The sequence below is a fragment of the Pipistrellus kuhlii genome, unplaced genomic scaffold (assembly GCF_014108245.1).
Source record: "Pipistrellus kuhlii isolate mPipKuh1 unplaced genomic scaffold, mPipKuh1.p scaffold_m20_p_32, whole genome shotgun sequence".
Classification (NCBI taxonomy): Eukaryota; Metazoa; Chordata; class Mammalia; order Chiroptera; family Vespertilionidae; genus Pipistrellus; species Pipistrellus kuhlii.
In genome coordinates, this window is record NW_023425532.1 from 279,878 (window position 1) to 303,237 (window position 23,360).

The following is a 23,360-nucleotide window of genomic DNA, read 5'->3' on the forward strand; positions in this document are numbered from 1 at the left end:
CATGTGGAGCACAATACTCTCCAGGTCCCTCCATGTTGTCACAAAGGGAGAGAGAGAAACATCAATGATGAGAGAGAATCATTGATTGGCTGCCTCCTGCAAGTCCCCTAATGGGGATCGAGCCTGAAATCTGGGCATGTGCCCTTGACCAGAATCGAACTAGAGACCCTTCAGTCCACAGGCCAACTGTCCATCCACTGAGCCAAACCAGCTAGGGCGAGGTCTTTCTTTTTTACAGCTGCACAGTATTCCACTGTGTAAAATGTACCACAGTTTTTTTTATCCATTCATCTACTGATGGACACTTGGGCTATTTCCAGATCTTAGCTATTGTAAATAATGCTGTTATGAACATAGGGGTGCATACTGTATATTGTTTTTAACTGTGCTGTGCAGTTTCCCAGTTTCCCTAACAGTTAGGGCCTGACTGAACTAGCAGCTCCGTTGGTAGCCAGAAGTCAATGTTTCTAACTGGGAGGCAGTGCCGAGATTGCTTTTCCTTCATTGACTGGGGGAGAACCAGTTGGCATTTAACAAGATTTGGTCCTCATATTCCTTCACTTTGAAAAATTTCACCTGTAAGCATTTCTTCTCTTTTCAAGCAAACACTTGTGAAAGGTAGCCCATTGGTTACAGCAATTAACTTACTAGTTTAAACGGAGGTGAGAACCTTGAATAATTTGTTTGATTTCATTGTAACTCAATGTCAGTGATGTATAAGGGCTAACATTAAAGGCTGCTCTTTTTAGCAGGGCCTCTTTCATCTGGGTTTGTTTAAAAGGAAAAATAATGCTGCTAAACAGAAAATGTTCCCAGGTTGGTCTTCAAAGTGAACTGTAGTCAGTTAATTGAAGCACAGATCAGGGCTGTGAGCTGAAATATACACAGAACACTCAAAGGAGTGTGTGTGTGTGTCTGAGTAGGATTTAGATGAGAAACCCAAAGGGCCTTTGGCCTATTTGAAAAAGGCCTGCTGGAGCAGATAAGCTGAGCTACCTCCTTGAAAACCAGGCTTCGAGTAATTTGGCAAGTACAATAGTAGGTCCCGAGATTGTGAAAGGTACTATACACTGAATTGGCAGAGGTACCGCACCCAACATGCCTGTAGCCTTGGTCTTGTTGGTTAATGGTACTTTTGTTGGCTGACAATGTTAACATCACCACTAGGATTTCTAATCCAGGGATTTCCACAATTGAGAGTTTACAAAAGCACAGATTGCTGGGGCCTGCCCGGAGAATTTCTGATTTCGTACAAGACCAAGGGTGGGTCCAGAAAATTGGCATTTCCAGGGAGAAGCTGCTGCTACTGGTTCAGAAACTACACTTTGAGAACCCCTGCATGAATGAATGAATGAATGAATAGGTCCCTTGTTGCAAGAGCACATGCCGCCCCCCCCCCCGCCCGTAACCTTATGGCATTATTTATAGTTGAGTGAGAATGGGCACACACTATATAGGATGTGTTTGATCCTGATAAGTTTTAGAATGAGGGGATTACTAGGGAGGACATAAACAGGAGTCCTCTCTTATCTGTGAAGGGATATATACCAAGACCCCCCAGGTGAATGCCGAAACCATGGGTAGTACAAAACCCTAGATATACTGTTTTTTCCTATACATACACCTATGATACAGTTTCATTTATAAATCAGGCACAGTAAGAAATCAACAGCAATAATTATTAGTAAAGTATATCAATAACAAAAATATACTCTAATAAAAGTTACATGAATGTGCTCTCTGTTTCTCAAAATATCTTGTACTGTACTCACCTTTCTTGTGATGATACGAGATGATACAATGCCTGTGTGAGGAGATAAAGTGAGGTGAGTGACGCAGGCATGGAGAAACAGCTGTAGGCTACTTTTGCACTTTGGGCCATTATCAAGTAAAATAAGGCTTCCTTGAACACAAGTACTGCTATCCTGCCACAGTTGATCTGATAAGTGCAGTAGCTATTAAATGACTAACAGGCAGGGAACACATACAGCGTGATTATGCTGGACAAAGGGGATGAGTCACGTCCTGGGCAGAATGGAGTGGGATGGCGAGAGATTTCATCGAGCTATTCAGGGAAGTGAACACTTTAAAATGTATGAATTTTTTTATTTCTGGAATTTTCCCTTTACTGTTTTTCGACTGCAGTGGATCACAAGAAACTGTAATAACAAAAAGCAAAAACATGCCTAAGGGAGGACTACTGTACACTACCTCTTTCTTTAACACGCACAGCAGGGATTTCAGTTTGTACTGCGCTGATTATGACCCTGAATTTTTCACAATCCTAACTGATCTTGCTGCAGACAAGGAAAGAACCCAGGCCCCAAACCACATGGCACAGTTTTAATCAACTCTCTTCAGTGTCGAGACCCTCTGAAAGAGATAATATGCGGCTATGGAGACCATACGTCCCAGGTTTCCTGGAATAGCTCTGATTTCACATAGTAGACCCTCTCGTCCCCATAAATATAATTGTCAGACCATGTCCTGCTTTGGGGTTCAGAAAATATTGTTCCCATATGCATGGCTTAGGGGCCTTGGAGAGCCAAAAACAAGTCTTCACTGTCTTTCTCGAGATTGAAGGGGCCAGGGCAAAAGCTTGGCTCACAGAAAGGACTGCAGAGTTGGGATAAATCTAAACATTTGAAATCAGCAACAAGCTGCTTGTTTCTTCTTTTTTTGTGTGCGCCTCTGTGAAGTGATTCCTGTTACAGATCCTTGAGTGTTACAAACACGAGATTCTGAGCTCTGAGAGGAACTGAATTGGACCTCTGGCTGCCTCTTTCCTCCTTCCCCACTCTCTGAAAGGACCACACAGAAATAGCCCAGACAGAAGAGCCACTCCAAAGAAGGAAATTCCACAACCTTCATTGACCCAGCACTCACTCTAATATTTACCTACTTTCTCTGGCAGGAAGTCCTTCCTTCTTGCTAACACCAGTCCCTCGCATTGCAATTTTCGTTTCTTTTCCTTTGCTCTGCTTTCAATCAAAATTGAGAACAGCTGGTCCTCACCCTCGATGTTTTTTATGTGCTTAAAAATCATATTAAACCCTTCTTCCTGGGCCCAGGTTTAACCATCCTTGGAGCTCCTTTATCCTTCCTGCATGCATCTGACTTGCCAGCCGTTTAATCATCTTTGCCATAGGGAAGCAGCTTAGGCAGTTCTGGCCAACAGTGCAGCAAAGCCCAAAGCTTTATGATTTGTGCTAATGGGCATGCTAAATGTTTAGTGGAGGCTATTTTTGAGCACGCAATTGTGAACAATTTAAAATGGACTGTACATGGAACCCATTTCCTTCCCCGGCTCCCCCAACAGGGCCTCCCCTTAGCAGCTGAAATGAGTTAGTGGCAATCAGCGTAGAATAGGAATCCTGTGGTTTCTGCCCTTTCCCTCCTGCTGTTCTATGGCAGATAGTCTCCTAAAATGAGCTTTCTCCTTAGTATGGCCGGTAACTGTGTCTTCAGAATCAATTGGGCAAGGGGTTTAGGAATCGCTTTCGCCAAAAAACAAGAGGTTTTAGTGGAGAAACTCCTTGTGAGGTTTAGGACAGGGTGGGAAGACAGGGGTTAACAGGAATGAGAGAGAGAGAGAGAGAGAGAGAGAGAGAGAGAGAGAGAGAGAGAGAGAGAGAGAGAGAGAGAGAGAGGGAGGGAGAGAGAGAACATTCATAATGTTTGCTATATACAGGACGATTGCACCTCCAAATTAGGGCTAATTTTATTCCTAAAGAGAAGAAGGTGACTTGCCATTTCACATGGTTTTCTGTGTCAAATGGGTTACCTGCCTTTTGTGTGGTAGTGGAGGGCTGTTATCTTAGGTCACCCTGCAGGGTTCCGTACAGGGCCCATACTCATCAGGACATAGTAGACCTAGCTGATGGCACTGCAGAGGAAAGGGATAGGGTCAACTGAGATTTGTCCTGTTCTTATTGCCACACTTGTTTGCTCCTCCTTTTTAATAAAACCTTAAAAAATCTTATCTTCATAAATGCTAGCCAGGCAGTTTGTCTCGGCAAAGCTACAGGGGCAGTTAATGCATCCGGCCATAAAGAAGGAAGAGAAAATGACAGAGAAGGAAAAAAATAGCATTTGTACGAGGGTGTCATTGAAGGCTTCATCACAGATACACTCAAGATGTAGACATGCACAGAAATCGTTTGGGGTGGGGGGTGGGGAGAGCAGTTTGATTGAAGCATTAGCTGCCTTGGCACTGAGCCAAGGCAAATTGCCAGAGAACCATTAAACTCTGTGTAATTCCATATAATTCACAGCAGCCACAGGTAATCTGAATCAGACCTGACAAAATGTCCCTATCATTTATTGTTCATTAGTGCTGAATGCATACTACAGATATTTAAACTTGTTTTAGTCATAGCGTGGCGGCCATATTTTCCAAACCCCCCACATCAGGAAACCTGGCTTGACAAAGTTTCTTTTTTTTCTTTTCTTTCTGACTTGTGAATTTGTTTATATGAAAAGCCTCACGAAGGTATAAACACTAAATCCCACTTAAACATTGAACAAATGGCCTTTAAGGAAAAAAAATCTATAGTTACATAAGATTGAGTCAGGGCAAACTCTCATTCAGGGTCCTCCCCACCACACACACCTTTTGAGGGGTCTGAGGGAATTGGTTAAGTAAGCACTAAATCAAATTAGAATCTGGTTTATGCCCATCGTCTGTATTTGCTCTTAAACTTTTCAGGAATGGTAGACTGAAAGGGCCTGTTGTAATGTCTGTACACAGGAAGGGAGAGTAGATGTTACTTTGAATTCCAGGATGCTGGGCGCAGTAAAATCTCCCAGCATTCATGGTCTGTTTGTGAGGGCTTGTGTGTGTTTTAAATTAACTTCCTGAGGATGAGAATGTTAAAACCTAAGGAGAATCATGTATGGGTACAAGGTATTGTTGACATGCACATAAGTTTACTTAAAAGCTTCATTCCTCCCACCAAATTAAGTCTAACAATCACCTCTGGGTCCTCACCACAAACAGGAGATATTTAGCTCAAAAGATAATTATTTTTGGACTATTCTGAGTCAGTAACAATAATGCTTAAAAAAAAAAAAAAGCTTGGAGACTTAAAGTACCTTTTTAACAGAACTCTTTGCATTGCTACTTATCATGAGTAGCAATATACCCATGGAAAACAAAAATGTGTTATCACATCCTTGCAGAAGGAAAGATATTAAACCTAATAGATTTTGTAGTTTGGTCAAGTCATGTAACATCCATGAACCTCAATTATATAATCAGCTGATCAGCGAAGTGAAAATAATATTACTTGTCCAGAATCAGAGAAATAAAGATGGGTGCTATCCTGAGGTCGCTTCTAAGTCTAATTTCAACCAGTATTTATTGAGCAACTACTATGTGCTCAATACAAATATTTGTTTCCCTAATTGCCAGTAATAGAGCTATAAAAAGACATTATTTGATTTATCTCCTGCTACAACTTCAGTATCCTGACAGAAGGTAAACATATGTATAAATAAGTGAAAAAATACAAAATGATGACTTTTGTGAAGAAAATAAAACAAAGTAATGTGATGGAGAATAAGGATGGAGGTTGGGAAAGAGAATAAATCTACTTTATATTGATGGTTAGGGAAGACCTCTCTGAGGAGGTGACATTTGAGCTGACACTTGAATGATGAAAGGAGCTACATAAGGATCTAGAAAACAAATAATGTTCTGAACAGAGAGAACAGCAAGTTCAAAGGTTCTGAGGTGGGTATGCAGTTGACCTCTCTAAAGAACAAAAAGTTCAGTATGACTACAGTGTTTGTAGGAAATGAGGCCAAAAAAGACAGACATGGCCAGATTGTGTAGAGTTTCTAATCTGCTATTTACTTGGTAGGAATCATTCCTGGTCTCCCTGACTGATTTAATTAGTAAACATAAGTGCTAGATGTTAATGATAGGGTTCTTGATGTTTGACCATAAGAATTCCAGAAAGGGCACTGGTGGGTTGTAGGGAGAAGGCTAAGGCAGAGAAAACAAGCTCAAATACCTTGTGGAGAGAGAGGTGGCAATGGAAGAGTGTGTACCCAGGAGAGGTGGTTAGGGAGGGCTGGAGAAAGTTTGGAGGGAGGAGGAAAAGCACCAGAGTGACCTTGGCTACCTCAGTGCCAAGGTCTGTGGAGTCCACTGTCAGATGGGATCAACCATTAAAGAAAAAGGGGGAAGGCTCTATCCTTGTATTTAAAATTAGAGAAGTGGAAGTGAGCAGGGATGGAGCTAAAATTCTGGTTCTTTCTTATCATCCGGCCTTACCCTGAAAAGCAAGCCTATACCAAGAGAAAAGCTTCCATACTGTTTTATCCTTAGTGATTCCCCTGATCTTAATCTCAGATGCGTATCATGTCCTCCTTCATTTTCTTCTCAAACAAATCCTGGCATTTTGATCCATGTGCTCTGATGTAAGAGTCCCTACTTAACACCAACACACAAATAATTGAGTACATTCTCTCTCTCTCTCTCTCTCTCTCTCTCTCTCTCTCTCTCTCTCTCTCTCTCTCAATTGTGGAAATTAATTCAGTTTTGTTTTATTTGATACCTCTTGCTGAAATGGTATGTCACTACTCAGTCACCATGTGACCTGGAAAGTAGCTTGGACCAAACAGTGTGATGGCTTACCTATTAACAGCTCTGCAGCTCGCTGTGAAAGCAGCAGTAAGTGTGATAACTTAATATTAAATTGGTTCTATCCAAGGGTTGGTAAAGAATATATTGCTCTTGCCTTTGCAAAATGTATGTATACCTTGGTAGATTATTTCTGTGGAAGTTGTTTGCATTGATAGCCATTATGCAGAAGGATGGGAGGCAATTGAATGCCTCTTTACACCCTCTTTATGTAACACTGTTCAGAGGGCTAAGCAAAGAGCAAAGATTAAAATCACTGCTGAGAAAAGGAGTCCTGGGCAGAGGCAAACAATGTCCTGAGAGCATAATGCAGGGGCCCAGCTGTGAAAAAGAGAGATCCAGCCACCTCTCCTTTCACCCACATCTTATAGAGGGCACATAGGTGCCCAGTCAACTGTACAAGTGGCTTCCAGATAGTAGAGCAGGCCTGTTGGTTTCCAGAGGCAGCCTTTTGTCCCTTCCCTAAAGGGTGTTAGTCCTTTGGTCTTTTTCCAGTCAGAAATGACTAATGTTGGGTATGTGTACTCTTTAGAAACTGTCTTTGGCTTTTTGCATAATGGGTTATAAATAAATGGCTTCAGGGAACCAGCAATGAGTTATTGAGTGAACTTGGTTTTTGGGATGGCTCAGATTCCAGATAGTTAATCATATCTTCTTGGGCTGAAAGACTGTATGTAACTCATTTACATTCAGCTGGGAAGTTAGAAGATACTTTTAATGATCTTGAGAAATAGTTTTAACATAGAGATTGGGTTGATAGTGGAGAAATAAACATTATATTAACCCAAGTAGAATTATTTCTGTCTCTAGTAATCTGATGGAATTTCACAGCCACTTATATTTTAATTAGGGCATTTCTTCCAAGCATTCATGCACAGCTCATAAATGTCAGTAAGTTAATGCATCCTATTTCCATTGTTTTATATTAGACTAGAGGCACAGTACACAAAATTCATGCCTTGACAGGGGAGCTCCTTCAACCCAGACTATGCCTCTCACAGTTTGGGATCCCTCACTCCGTACTGCCCGTCTGCTCACTGCTCCTTACCACTCGGCTCGCTGATCCTTAGCGCTGCCTCAAAGTTGGGAGAGGCTCCCACCACCACTGCTGCATTTACCAGCCACCAGCCCAGCTTTGTCTGCCCTCTGGTGGTCAGTGCGCATCATAGCAACCGGTCATTCTGGTTGTTCCACTGTAAAGGTTGCTTAGACTTTTATTATATAGACTAGAGGCCAGGTGCACGGATTCGTGCACTGGTGGGATCCCTCAGCCTGGCCTGCAGGGATCGGACTGAAACTGCCTCTCCGACATCCCTGAGGGGTCCTGGATTGTGAGAGGGTGGTTCTCCAGTGATGCACCCCAGAATAAGGCTCCCTCCTCTTTGGTTTCTGGTGTGTCATCTGAGAATTGCTGCTGCCAAGTCACTGCAGCTCGGCAGCTCCTGCATTGAGCATCTGCCCCCTGGTGGTCAGTGTGTGTCATAGCTACCAGTTGACCAGTCACTTAGGCTTTTATATATAGAGACTAGAGGCCCAGTGCACAAAATTCATGCCCAGGAGGGGTCTCCTCAGCCCAGCCTGCACTCTCTCACAATCTGGGACTGCTGGCTCCTAACTGTTCACCTGCCTGCCTTTCTGATCACCCCTAACTGCCCCCCCCCACTGCCAGCTTGATCACCCCTAACCACCTCTGTCTGCTGGCCTGATTCCCCCTATCTGCCCCTCCTGCCAACCTGGTCACTCCTAACCCCTCCCCCACCTGCCTGGTTGTCCTTTACTGCTCCCCTTGCTGGCCTGGTCACCTCCAACTACCTCCAACTGCCTCCCCTGCTGGCCTGGTCACTCCCAACTGCCCCGACTGGCCTGGTTGTCCCACGCAGCCTGATGTTCTGTTGTTTGGTCGTCCCTCACTAACCCTCCTGCTGGTCTGGTCTCCTCATGCAGCCTGTTGTTCAGTCATTTAGTTTTTCCTCACTAACACCCCTGCCAGCCTTGTCACCCATGCAGCCTGCTGTTCAGTCGTCCATCTGGTTGTTTAGATCATGACAGCCCCTGGATTTTTATATTTTAGGACTAGCAACCTGTTGCAGGAATATTCCTACAAGACTTTCGGAGGGCTTCCCTCCCACCACCGCCACCTCTCCCACCCACCCCCACCTCTCCTGCTGCAGTGAGCAGGGCAGGGCAGTACCCACCCGCCCCACCGTGCCATGGCCACCATCTCCGTGGCTGCGTGAGCTGCCACCACCACTGCCCGCCTTGCCCTGCACACCCAACCTATCGCGCCTGCAGCAGCCACTGCCTCCATGTATGTGCACTGCTGCTGTGCCTGCTGCCGCCACCTCTGGGGCCACATGTGCTTGGCTCCACCCCATCCCGCCCCACCCCTGCTTCCAGTGCTTTCCCTCCAGCAGCCACAGCTGCCTTGCTTTCCACTTTCCCTCCCTCTTTCTTCTATGCTGTCTTCAGTCTTCACTCCTCCCTCCCTCTGCATATGCAAATTAACTGCTATTTTGTTGGATTAATTTGCATACTCTGGCTGGTGGGTGTGACTGGTAGGTGTGGCTTGATGGTGTAGCAGAGTGATGGTTAATTTGCATATTACTCTATTATTAGGTAGGATAGTATGAGAAAGGTTGTTGGACTTTCCTGTCATCTAGGGTCACTCACTAGATGGACTTTCTGCTTTGTCTTAGACTTTTTAAAATTTATTATTTTTTAAATTTATCTTTATTGTTGAAAGTATTACAGATGTCCCCTTTGGTGTTTGTTTGTATTTTTCCTATTGACCCTTTCTACCTGGCACCTGTCCCTCCCAGGCCTTTACAACACTATTGTTCCTGTCTATGGACTATGCATATATGCATATAAATTCCCAGGTTAATCTCTCCCTGCTCCCCCACCCCCTTAGCCCCTGCCTTTCCTCTGAAATTTGTCAGTCTGTTTCATGCTTCTATGTCTCTGGATCTCAATTTTATTAAAATAGACATTTAATGGACATAAGAAAAAAGACTGGAGGAGGAAACCGTCAAAATATTATTGATTATCACGTCTAATTGGGAGAATATGAATGAATTAAATTGTTTTCTGTGCTTTCCTCTATTGTGTAAGTTCCCTTTAAATAACATACATCCCCTTACTGTAACAAAGTTGAATATAAAGAAAAGAGCAAAAAGAGACCTAGTCTCTTATTACCCAGAAAATTCTGTTGGCATTTAAAAAAACACACAACAATATATAAACATTGAGAGCCTAGAGAAGTATAAAATTAGTAGTGGAACTTCCCATCTGCTTACCCCCTCCATTTTTCCCAGTCTGTGGCTTGTCTTTTCACTTTTTAGTGGCATTTTGATGAACATATTTTTTTATATATAGATGAACTCCACTATAACACTCTTTCTCTTATGGTTATTGCATTTTACATCCTGCCCAAAGACATTATCTTATGTTTTACTCTAAAACCTTTATGGTTCTAGTCCTGTCATTTAAGGCTATGATCTGGCCAAATATTTTTAGTAAAAATTTGCATCAGTAAAAATGTTTCGAGCATGTCTCTTAAATATACATAATCTTATTTGTGGATGACACAATTTATACTACCACCAATATTAAATATTAACAGGCTTGATTTTTAATTTTTTTAGATAAGCATAAATATAAACAGAAGTTCCAGAATCTCTTGTTCAGTAGATCATCTTGTGCATAACCTGGGGAATATATACCCCACTCTGGAGATTATTTTTCTAAACCACCAAAGGCTAACATTTTTTTTTTTTTTTACAAACACTGATATTATTAACATCAGTAAGAGACTTCCGGTGTAACCAATTGACTAAAGTTTATAAAGTGTGAACAGGACCCCAATAAGTATATTGCTGATAGTGGAAGAAACTCTGAGTTTACTCTTGCATAGTGATGTTTATTCCCCCTTATCTGACTTATGGAGACAACAGGGTGATCTGGCTTGGTAGGATCAAAGACAAATTGACTTTTTGTTGCTGATGTAGGCTATAGTGTTTTTGACTCCCTACCCCTTTCCATCACCAAATTCCTAGAGCTGAGTTTGGCTGACTGAGTTTTTGGCACAGATATTTAGAATTTGACTTGGGCTAATCCCTAGGGATATTCAATGATTTCAAGCTTAGAGGGCCTTTGTTGTGAGGATTAGTAAACTAGATGATGATTAAGCAATTGGGGAGGTGTCTATAGGTATAAGGTCTGCTGTGCCACAGAGCATAGTTCCCTTGGTCCAAGGTCAGCAGAATCCATGGGCTTAATTCACAGAACAGCAGCCCCTTGTAGAATTTGGGCATCTACTTCTTAGCTGGTAGAGGGAATGAATATCTTCTCTCTTGATGTCTACCTCCTTCTTGATCTGTCTCCATACAGGGATTATTACTTAGAACCAGGCCTACTTACTTCTTTTCTTTTCTTTTCTTTTCTTTTCTTTTCTTTTTTTTTTTTTCTTGCTTACATTTTTGTAATTGGTTGGTGTTTTTGAATTCTTCTTTATTTAAGAAAGAGGTTTTTGTTTTCTATTTTTCCTTTTGGAAACATAAAATCAGAAACATTAGAGTGTCTTGTTTTTCTATTCTAGACTACTTTGGAAATTTGAGAGAAATTTTGAAGGGAGAGAGTTGCTACAAGAGAGACAAGGCAGGGCAGCTGATATAGCCACAACCTGGAACTGGACTGTTGAAAGTCATGGCAAAGACATTGCAGAGATTTCAAAGACTGTATCTCCCCTGCCCAGGGCACTCTTATTAGTCTCTCTTAGCATGGTCAGATTCTAAGGGGTACCACTAGGATAAAAAGGGCAGATTAGAAATGTTCCCCAACTTGTAATCTACTCAAGATTTCAAACTAAGTTTCAGAATAAGCATAGACTTATCATTATTTTGTGGTCTTACTTCCTAATAGTTTAACTTCTTAAATCTAGCTTATCTCCACCTCTATATTTTCTTTATACTTATTCCCTAGAAAAGGCCAAATTGCTGAATGAGTGTCTGAAGTGTTAATAGAATCTGAAAATCTTCTAAATGACATTCACAAGATATTCTATTTTCTTAAAGCAATGAAGTCGCTGTATTCTGGGTGGACCTCTTCTGTCTATTTGCAAAAAACAACAACTAACAAACCATCAATTTAAACAAGTAAACGTTTTTACCTTCTTAGACTAGCTGGCGGAAGTAGGAATATGGGCTGGTAATTTGGCCAGAAGGTTCTAGAACTGGCCAAGAAAGTTTTAGTCAATGCCTGATTTTCCAATAAATTTCTTGTGGCAAGTAGAGGTATTTACAGTCATGTCATTGATTTTTTTAAATTATTTTTTTAATATATATTTTATTGATTTTTCACAGAGAGGAGGGGAGAGAGATAGAGAGCTAGAAACGTCAATGAGAGAGAAACATCTATCAGCTGCCTCTTGCACACCCCTCACCGGGGATGTGCCCACAACCAAGGTACATGCCCTTGACCAGAATCTAACCCGGGACCTTTCAGTCCACAGGCCGACACTCTACCACTGAGCCAAACTGGTTTCGGCATCATGTCATTGATTTTTAATGCTGCTCTTACACCATTGTTATAAGCATTCAATACCATTTGTTTATCATTGCAGATGCTATTTCTTTTGCTGACAGCATTTCTCAAGATAAACCTGACTTAACTTTTTTCTTCACTTTCTCATATCTTATAAATTTATTCAAAAGACCCGAGCAAGTATCTGCTAATATCTGACTAAATAAAAGCTACTAGAAAGCTAGTAAGTGCTGTTAAGTCAATTTTTCTTTGCCTTTACTCTCAAGGGGCTGACTTGTCACTTTGTTGCCAGCTATCAGAGCATTTCATGCTACCTTGAGAACCCATCAAAAATTTCTAAAGCATCATCTCATTAGCACAAAATGGGGCTTGTTGGGGGCAACCAGGCCTGTGGGGGAGGGCAGTTGGGGGTTACTGGGCCAGCAGGGGAGGGCAGTTGGGGGCAATCAGGCCGGCAGGGGAGAGTTGGGTATTGATCAGGCTGGAAGGGGTGTGGTTAGGGCATGAGTAGGCTGGCTGGCAGGCAAGCAGTTGGGAGCCAGCAGTCCTGGATTGTGAGAGGGATGTCCAATTGCCCGTTTAGAGGGGTCCAAGATTGGAGAGGATGCAGGCTGGGCTGAGGGACATCCCACCCCCCCGTATATATATTTTCCCCTCATTCTCTCCCTTCCTCCATTCTTTCCTTCTTTTTCTTTCCTTTCCCTTTTCATTTCCTTGTTAGAAAAATGAACAGTTGTTCTATCTTCTATATAAACAAATGTGTGGTTGAGCCATTGACCTGGAGAACTGGCTCTCAGGAGGCAAAACAATAAACGAAAGACATGCTGTTTCTCAGAAATCTATGTGGATGCAGGGGAAGAGAAAGACTAGTGGACAATAGCTTTTAAAAGCATAAAACAATCAGGAGGAGTATGAAAGAATCAGTTATATAATTAATGTCGTTTTTTAACATTCGTTTAAAATCTTGCTTGGCGTTGACTTGTATTGACATAACCTTCAAACACGTGGTATCTACAGAACGTGTGAAGTGCAATTAACAAGTTTTGCTTGAAAAAGTTTGTGTTTGGTTTGGTTTTTGTTGCAAAACTAGGGCTAAGAAGATGGCAGATGAAGAGCATATTCGGCACTGCATGCTTTACGAGTTCCAATTAGGAAGAAAAGCAAGTGAGGCTGCAAAAAACATCTGTAGTGCTCTTGGTCAAGATGCAGTTAGCACCAGAAAATGCCAGCATTGGTTTGAGAAATTTCGCAAGGGAAATTTTTCGTTAGATGACAAGAGTGGTCGAGGCCGTGTGTCCAATTTTGATCAAGAAGCTCTTCAAGCTCTTTTGGTGCAAAATCCTCAAATTACCCAACAAGAGCTTGCGACAACTTTAAATTGTTCACAAAAAACAATTTCCAATCAATTGCGTGCACTTGGCAAAGTCCAAAAGTTTGGAAAATGGGTTCCTCATGAGTTGACCGACAACAACCGTAATCAAAGAGTCACAATTTGCAGTTCGCTCCTCTCTCGTCAAAACCGTTTGCCGTTTTTAGAGCAAATTGTTACCGGAGATGAAGAATGGGTGCTGTATGTTAATTTGAAAAGGCGGCCTCAATGGTTGGACAAAAATGAGGCTCCGCAGCCCAAGCCAAAACCTGACTTGCATGCGAAAAAAGTGATGTTGTGTGTTTGGTGGAATTTTAAAGGAATTCTTCATTATGAACTTTTACCATCTAACCAAACCATTACAAGTGCAGTGTATAGTGCCCAATTGGAAAGGTTAGCCCAAGCTTTAAGAGAAAAAGAACCCGCGCTGATTAATCGGAAGGGCGTAATTCTTCACCACGATAACGCACGACCACATACTGCAAGAATCACTGCTGAAAAACTGCGCCAGTTGGAATGGGAAGTTCTCCCTCAACCTGCATATTCTCCTGATATTGCCCCTTCTGATTACCATTTGTTTCGTTCTTTGCAAAACTTTCTTCTTGGAAAAAAATTTAATAATGAAGAATGCCTCAAAAATGCATTGACCGAATTTTTTGCATCAAAATCACAAGAATTTTACAACAGAGGGATTAAAATGCTTCCTGAGCGCTGGGCACAAGTAGTAGAAAACAACGGCAACTATATTGTTGATTAAATTTTGTTGTATTGTTTAAATAAATTCGATTTAAAAAGTATTAGAAAACGACATTAATTATTACTAGACCAAATAGCTCAGTAAATGCCCTGTGTCTGGGAAAGGACTAGTTTGGTGTATAGTCCAAGATATCTTCAACCAAAGAGAGTTTCGTACCCTGCTCTGGGATTGTGCAGTATGCCAATAATTGGCTGTTTCATTGTTTGCAAATCCTCACGCTTGTGCTAAAGTGGCATTGTCTGTCCTGAGGAGGATACTGCTGGTGACTGAGAAAGGGCATGGAATGGCAAAAAGGGCATGTAGTCAGCCTGAGGCTATAGTCTGAAAAGAGTTCCTGCAAGGACTCAGATAATGGCAGCTGAAGTGGCAGTAGGGAATGTAAAATGTCTGAACTTTTGCTACAGCAATAAAACTAAGCATTTTAGTTTAAAAAGTACCTCTCTTTCATTTTCTGGTCTAGAATAAACAGAGATCTTGCTGATGTAACAAAGTGCTTAATTAACTCGAAGTGGTATTTAATATCAATACATATTGAAGGGAAGACTTGCTGTGGCTAACAGTAATATGGATAATTGAGTTGTATGAATAAAAAATGAGTAGAGTGAATTAAGACTAATGCACATCAACAGGAAAAATCTATTAGCAATCATTAGTTTGATTCCTATTTGTGGTTGTTTGTTAGCCTAAGGAAGCCCTGTTGAAATTCCTGCCTGAAGCTGAGGACCTTTCACGGATGCCAAAGGAATGAGTCATTCAAATAGAACTCCTGAAATTCAAGTATAGCAATTTTTTTTTTTTTTTGGCAGCAGACAGCAGTGACTGTGGAGTAATAATGATAATGACAATTGGAATAAGAGTGCAATCCTAATTAATTTGCTGAGAGTTGTTCCACATTTACCAATATAGGCTTGTTTTGAGTGGTGGCCTAGGTACTGGAACAAAGGTATATATATTCAAAGTCACTTGGCTAACCTATAATTTATCAAACAAAGATCAATTTAAAAACTGTTGGGTTAGCAGCAATAAATTTAATTACAGTCTGTGACTTAACTTAAAATTTCAATTTATTTGATGTGGTTTTGAAACCCTGAATTAACATTTTTCTCTGCACTAAGGAGGGCACATCTGCCAAATTGCATATGAACTGGCCAACCTAAAGCTCAGCAAAATTCTAACTTCCATGGTGTGGGATAGATTGGATGCTATTAAAAACTGAGAGAAAGATTGGAACAAGAGTAGAAGTGTAAAAACACCTGCGGCAAAGACCAGCCCATAGTTGCCCCACTTAGAATCTAATTTTCCCTAAAGATTGTGTGGTTTAATCACCCTCACCTCAACTTGCCCTTGGAGAAAAACAAACAAACAAACAAACAAACACACACTTCTTTCTGATTCTATCAGTGGATTAGACCTTTTATTACTAAACCACTTGTGTGGCTATTTGAATTTTAGATGGTAACCTACCCTTGAATCTAGGAGTTGTGTGTGCCTTCCTCTATTCTGTATGCCCAGCATGTTCTCCTGAGCACACTAGAAATTCACTAAAAACTTGACGACTGAATTAATGGATAGCTGAGATGACTCCTAACACCATGGATGGAATTGATGTTCCAATAGGTAGAACTCACTTTGGGGGTTGAAGGAATATATAATATACTAGTGGCCTGGTGCACTAAATTTGTGAAGTAGAAGGGGAGTCCCTTAGCTCAGCCTGTGCCATCTCACAGTCCAGGACCCCTTGGGGGAGGTCATCCTGCTGTCTTAGGCTTGCTCCCCGGGGATCGGGCCTAAGCCGGCAGTTGGACATCCTCCTTGCTCCTTATTGCCTACCTGCTCATTGCTCCTTACTGCTCAGCTCACTGCATCTGCCCTCCCACCCCCTGGTGGGGAAGGACTGCGGGAGAGCTCCAGGGCATGTTCAACCTGTCTCACTCAGTCCCAATCTGCCGGACCCCAGCAGCCAGCTAACCTACTGGTCAGAGTATCTGCCCCTGGTGGTCAGTGCACATCATAGCGACTGATCAACTGGTCAACTGTCTGCCCCCTGGTGGTCAGTGGACATCATAGCAAGCAGTTGAGCAGCCTTAGTATGTCATTAGCATAGTATGCTTTGGCTGAACCGCCAACCAGACAACTGGACACTTAGCATATTAGGCTTTTATTATATAGGATAAAAGTAGCTATAAGCAAGGACCCCTTAGGGGACATTCTGCTTTGATTTTCCTTTGTCTACCACAATGGCTATTATTTATGACTTTGCTTTCAATGCCCCCTTTCTTGCCAAGATTGGCTTTCTCAATGGAAATTTTCTAGGTTGTGGTGGAACAGTGAACACCCAGGTTCCAAGCTTTCAGTAAATGCCCCCTATGTGCCAGACACTGGAAGCACTATGCTGGGTACTTGTTGAAGAGACACAGATAAATGATCAATTACTTTGTTTGTGCATACTTTGAATCTTTTGAATTTGCAATTTCACTCACAGAATATTGAGCTAGAAGCTACCTCGAGAGTCAATCCCCTTGCTATAATAATCAGAACTCTCACATTTATTGAGGACTTATTGCTCCCAGACACTTTGTATCCTAACAACCCTGTGAGGTAGGTACTCTAATTATCTATATTTCACTTATAAGGTCCTCAAGACACAAAGATATTAGGTAACTTGTTCAGGGTTACACAACTATGAAGTACTAGACCCAGTATCCAAACTCGAATTTGTCAGAGTTAAAAGTCTGCCCAAAGATAGGAAAGGAGGGGGGGGGGGCAATGGTATATGTACAAAGATAATAATTTAATAAAAAATTTTTTTTAAAAAAGATAGGAAAGGACTTGCCAAAGGTGATTTTGCTGAAGTCTAGCTCTTTGGACTATAATTTACGTGCACATTTTGCTATGCCATTCTGCTACTGTAGCCCATATTGTGGGGTTCCTTCCAAGCATAATTTTCATATTTAGAAGTGCTTGTCTCTCTATTAGGGGTGTCGAACTCAATCAGAGAAGGGGCCAAAATCTAAAATCTAGCCTAAATCGCGGGCCGAATGGTTTACTGAACAGTCATAAACTGTCATTGTGATGGAAACGCAGCGGAGTGCAGTGATGACAGCGTGGTGCGGGCCACATTGCAAGGCCTGGCGGGACGGATTTGGCCCGCGGGCCTTGTGTTTGACACATGTGCTCTAGATGGACATATTGTATTATTATCATGTTGCCTCCTTCCTCAAAGGCTTGGCCAAGCTTTACCTTCAGTAAATAATGGTCTATGATCAGCTTTTTAGCTGCTTCCTGGAGCTTCCTGGAGCCATTCACCACCCACCTCACTGCCTCCCCCCTACCCCAACCCTCCCATGTCCCACTGCAGTATTACTTGTGGCTCAGAGGTTGGGAGGAGATGGAAGTAGAATTTTGGGGAAGGATTTGCCTCACCACCTGCTTTCTATCTTGTTCTCTGCAACACAGATTGAAGATGGGGGCAAGGCAGCCTTGTCCCAGAAGATGAGGACTGGTGATGAGCTGGTGAATATCAATGGCACTCCATTGTATGGCTCCCGCCAAGAGGCCCTCATCCTCATCAAAGGCTCCTTCAGGATCCTCAAGCTGATTGTCAGGAGGTAAGGTACAGGGACATTTCCTGCACGGTGCAAGGGCTGCCAAACCCACTTGGTTTGTAATAAAACCTCAGTACAGTCATATCCCTATCAATATCACCAAGGAAAGAGGTGTTTCCCATGAACAGAATTCTGTACACAACCGAAAATACTGTATTAGGAGAAAGGCCTTTGGTTCAAACCCTGACACCGTCACATACTATCTGTGTCTTCTGTATAAATTTACTTTACCTCTGCAAGAGTCTGTCTTATTTGCTATTGAGAGAAAAAAATGACTCAATGCACACCAAGGGCCTCCTTAACCCACCGTTTTTCTGTCTTCTTCATAACAGGCTACCACCGCTCAACCACGTAGATTTAAAGAGACCCTACTACCTTCCATGGTAGACATCCTGGAGGCTGTGGAAAACTCTAAGATAGAAATCCTGCCCTTGAAGAGTGTATAGTTTAGCAGGGGAGAAAGGATTCACATGTGATTAATTAGCAACATAATTCTGAAGAACAAAATTAAGGAGATTTCATAGAGTGAGGGGTGATTGTCAAATGGATTGCTCAAACAGATATTGCTATTAGAGTTCAAGAGAAAGAGAGGAACTTCAGAAGAGATTGATAGGGTAAGACTTCATAGAGGAGGTAAAATTTGAGCTCAAGGGAGGGTAGAATTTGACAACAAACCATCTGAAGGAAAAGGGCACTCCAGGTAAATTGAGTGGCATAAACAAAAGGTAGGCAAGGGCATTTTAGAACAGTCATTCTACTGCCACCAAACATCTGCCTACTGGTTAGCTTTCCATATGGCTGCTGCATCTTTGCTCTGTTACTGAAAATTACACTGAACGTCTGTTAGCTTGTTTTCTATACACAGGCCTAGGTTTCTCCATATTAAATATTTTTATTATAAAAATAGAATTTAAAACATCCTTCCACAATTATACTTTCCCCTCTAGCTACCACCCTATCTTCTTTCTTTTGCTGATAATCTTTCAAAAGGAGATTCTATAATCACGTCTCTACTTCTTCACCTACCATTTTGCCTTTTACCCTTTGCAGTCTAAATTTGACTCTCAGAACTCCACTGAAACTATTCTGTCAAAGCTGCATATTACTTTCTAACTGCCAAAATCAATGGCTTATTTTCAATCTTCATCATATACAATTTATACATAGCCTTTGATTTTGTTGCTATGGATTATGCCCACCTTTGTGAAACTCTCCTTTTTCTTTCTTTTTTTTATTTTTATTAAGGATATAGATAGATAGATGATAGATAGATAGATAGATAGATAGTACCATTGCCCTCCCCCCACCCCAGTCCCATTCATGCCCTCCCTCCCCAGAGTTTTTCGTCCATTGGTTATGTTTATATGCATGCATGTAAGTCCTTTGGTTGATCTCTTATCTCCCCCATATCTCCCTATCCTCCCCGCTGTAATTTGACAGTCTGTTTGTTGCTTTACTGTCTCTGTATCTATCTTTTTATTCATCAGTTTATAATGTTCTAAACTCTCATTTCTTGCTTTCAAGATATCCATTTACCTGTTCTTTTCTTATATCTCTGTTCATTTTTAAATGTTACTTATTTTTATTTTTAAATTAAATTTATTGGGATGACATTGGTCAATATGATCATACAGGTTTCAGATGTGAGTTTCTATGTTACAAGATCTGTATGTTCCCTGTGTGCCCACCACCCAAAGTCAAATCTTCTCCTGTCTCCATGGATGGGACACCCATTCCCTGCGGCAACCACCACACTGCTATTTGTGTCCATGAGTTTCAGTTTTATATGCCACATATGAGTGAAATCATATGGTTCTTAGCTTTTTCTGACTGACTTATTTCACTTAGCATAGTATCCTCAAGGTCCATCCATGTTGTTGCAAATGGTACTATTTTATCCTTTCTTATGGCTGAGTAGTATTCCATTGTGCACATGGACCACATCTTCTTTATCCACACCTCTATCGCAGGACGCTGTGGTTGTCTCCATGTCTTGGCCACTATGAATAATGCTGCAGTGAACATAGGGGTGCATATATCTTTGTGAATACAAGTTTTTTAGTTTTTCAGGTATATATTAAGGAAAGGGATTGCTGGGTTTTATTTTTATTTTTTATTTTTTTTAAGGAATAGCCAGACAGTTTTATATTTGCATAATGTTCTCAAGGTCCATCCTTGTTGTTGTAAATTATGCTATTTCATCTTTTTCTTATGGGTGTGTAATATATCACATCTTCTTTATCCAGTCTTATTTGATTTGCATTTCTATAATTGTTAGTGAGGTTGAACATCTTTTCATATATTTATTGTCTGTATATCTTCTTGGGAAAGGTCCTCTGCCCATTTTTTTGATTGGGATGTTTGTTTGGTGTTGAGTTTTATGAGTTCTTTATATATTTTGGAAATTAAACCTTTATAGGAGCTACTGTTTACAAATATCATCTCTTATTTGGTTGGCCGCCTCTTTGTTTTTAATGTTCATTAAAAAAAAAAAAAAACAGGTTTCTACCTACTCTTCTTTAACCATATCTTAAATGTTGGTGTTTCCCCTACTACCATTCTTCCTGACTTCATTAATATAGCATCAAAAATCTCACCCAGTTCCAGAGCTTCGATTATTATCTATATGTGGATGAGTGTACCTCCTGTGCCCTAAACTCATATAACCAACTTCCCATTGGACATTTATACTTAGATGTCTCAGAAGCATTTCAAGGAAAACATACTCAAAACCTAAAATGTCATTTCTTCCTAAGATCCTTATCACAGTGATTGAGACAACCATGCCCTCAGTTAACCAAGCCAAGAAACACAGAAGCCATCTTTAATTATTCCATTGTTCTAAATGCTTTATCCTGAGGAAAGAATAATTAAGAATGAAAGGGTTTTGAGTTAGTAGGGGGTGAAGTTATATAGGATCATAATCATTTACTGGTATTATGTTACTTTCTGGTATCTAATATTAATATTAAGCTATGTCTGAGCATTTATTTGGATAGGAGGTGACATCTTAAGCAATGCTTTATACAATACACACATTGTCATGGACTCAATCTTCAATTGGTCATGATTTAGGTTATAAATAAGACTTCTTGGAGGGGTAGCTTGGTGCATTTGGCAGAGTTTTTATTTTGGAGTCAGGTAGTCCCATGTATGTTACTTCCTAGCTCTGTCATATGGGAAATAGTTATTATATAATGGCATCGTTGAATTGATTAAATGAAGCAATTTATGTAAAATGCCTTTTTCATAATGGGTTATCAATGAATTTCAGTCTCATTTCTTTCCCTAATACATAAAAGAAGCATAATTGGGATAACAAAACATTATTAAATAAGGAGAACATCAGAACTGTAGTGTACTTTGCAACATAACCTTCAGAGAACATGATTTGCTGGGAAATCATTTAGAGGCGACAAAGATCTGAACAGGAAATAAAGGTCCCTGTGAGATACTGATTATACAGAAATACCAGAAATACCAGAAATACCAGCACTTTGTAGAACTCATAAGTCACCATTCAGGGTTAGTCATAATAATGAGAGTGTTCAGGTGTGTCACTCACTCATCTTCCCTTGGTAAGCTCCAAGTCCTCTTTCGCTTACCTATAGCAACATCAGCCACTACCTACCAGTCACTTAATTATGGCCTTTGGAGATAGTAGGGCCCTTTTGTTTTCATTGGTGTGGCAGTTGCCATGGCTCCCTGAACCTATGTAGTTTACCTTTCAATCTTTTCAGCCCTTATTGGAGGAGACTTTCAATGGCATAATTTATTATATGATGCTGCCCTCTTGTGGAAAATATAACCTTCACCTGTAGACTACCCTGAGGATAGTATAGGGAGGGCAGTTATTCATTCTTATAAATATAAGTTATTCCTCAAATTTATGAAAGAGCTCCTAGCACATAAAATAAATGTGTTCTCCCTGAAATTTAGTATTTATACTAATGTTTTAGAATAAGGTAGGAAGACTTTGGTTTGAGTAAGCAATCAACTGACAAAGATTCAACACTGAGCGTTAGGTCTGGGCTTGAATCCTTTGGGAGGAATATAAAAAGAGGGAACTGTTTAATATGGCCTATTCTAAAAAGCCAGCCCAGCTCTTCCTCCTATATGGCCTTTAGATGATGGTTAACAATATCAGAAGTCTAAGTGTTACCTTCAACACTTCTCACTCGCCCTAGACCCCATCAATCCAGTTTCCTTCAATCCAGTCCCCTAAAAACCTCTCTGTATCCTTTTTCTTAATTCAGTCATTCATAATTTCTGCCTTCTCATCTTTTGGTCTTAGCTCCTTCCAATCAATATATCCTCAAAATAAATGATCTTATCATGTCATTAACCTATTTGAAAAAACAACAACATACTAACAACAATAATCATACAATTATTTTTGTCCCAAGAAATTCATTTTATAATGATAAAAGACATAAGCTATATTAGGATATTGTAGTCATAGACCTTTTTTTTTCTTTCTTCAAAAAATGGCATCCAAATATGTAAAGAAAAAAAACTGTAATACAAGAAGAAAAATTAAAGAAATGTCTTTAAGGGAGATTTCCATGTAATTTAATCATTACAGAAAAAGTATACAAAAAATATAAGTACTTAGAATATTTGAAAAGCATAATTCATTAAGTCTAATTAATAAATATAAAAATATTTTTAAATTTCTTTATTGACTAAGGTATTACATATGTGTCCTTATCCCCCCCCCATAAAATATTTTTATGGACAGTGAATATTCTTATTTCTGAGAACATTTTCAAAAAACAGAGAAATATTTACAGGATATATATATATATATATATATATATATATATATATATATAATTTTATTTGTATTTATTGTTGACAGTATTATAGATGTCCCCCACCCCTCCCCTTTATTCCCCCTTCATCTCTAGACCTTGCCCCACACTAGGCCTTCTCCACAATACTGTCTGTGTCTATGGATTATGCATATATGCATATATGTTCTTTGATTAATCTTTTCCCACCCTCCTACCTCCTTGCCTCTGAGATATGTCAATCTGTTTCATGCCTTCATGTCTCAGTATCTTTGAGTAGTATGACACTTTAATTACGTAAATTCTTTGAATCTATGAACATGGTATATGCCTCCACTTGTTTGTATCTTCTATTTCTTTTTTAAATGTCCTATAGTTTTCCCAGTACAAGTATATTAATTACCTCCTTGGTTAAGTTTATTTCCAGTTATTTATCTCCTTCCTTCTACTTACTCTGTGCTTTTCTTGTTATTTTCTTTCTAATTCTTTAAGTTATATGGTTAAATAGTTTATTATTAATTTTTCTTGTGTCTTTAGATAGACTTGTAATGCTATGAACTTCCCTCTCAGGACTGTTCTTGTTGTGTCCAATAGATTTTGGCTTGTTGTGTGTTTGTTTTTGTTTGCTTCCAGGAAGATTTTAATT

At 40.4% G+C, this 23,360-nt stretch overlaps 1 protein-coding gene across 3 annotated transcripts in view; it reads left to right on the forward strand.

Annotated features, from left to right (window-relative positions):
- The window catches only part of SHROOM4 (shroom family member 4), a 189,297-nt gene that overhangs the window by 61,869 nt on the left and 104,068 nt on the right, over nucleotides 1–23,360 (forward strand). For all 3 annotated transcript variants that reach the window (XM_036460507.2, XM_036460509.2, XM_045570362.1), the window contains one exon: nucleotides 17,773–17,924. In XM_036460507.2, coding sequence (XP_036316400.1) covers nucleotides 17,773–17,924 — 152 coding nt within the window. The remainder of the gene's footprint in view (nucleotides 1–17,772; nucleotides 17,925–23,360) is intronic.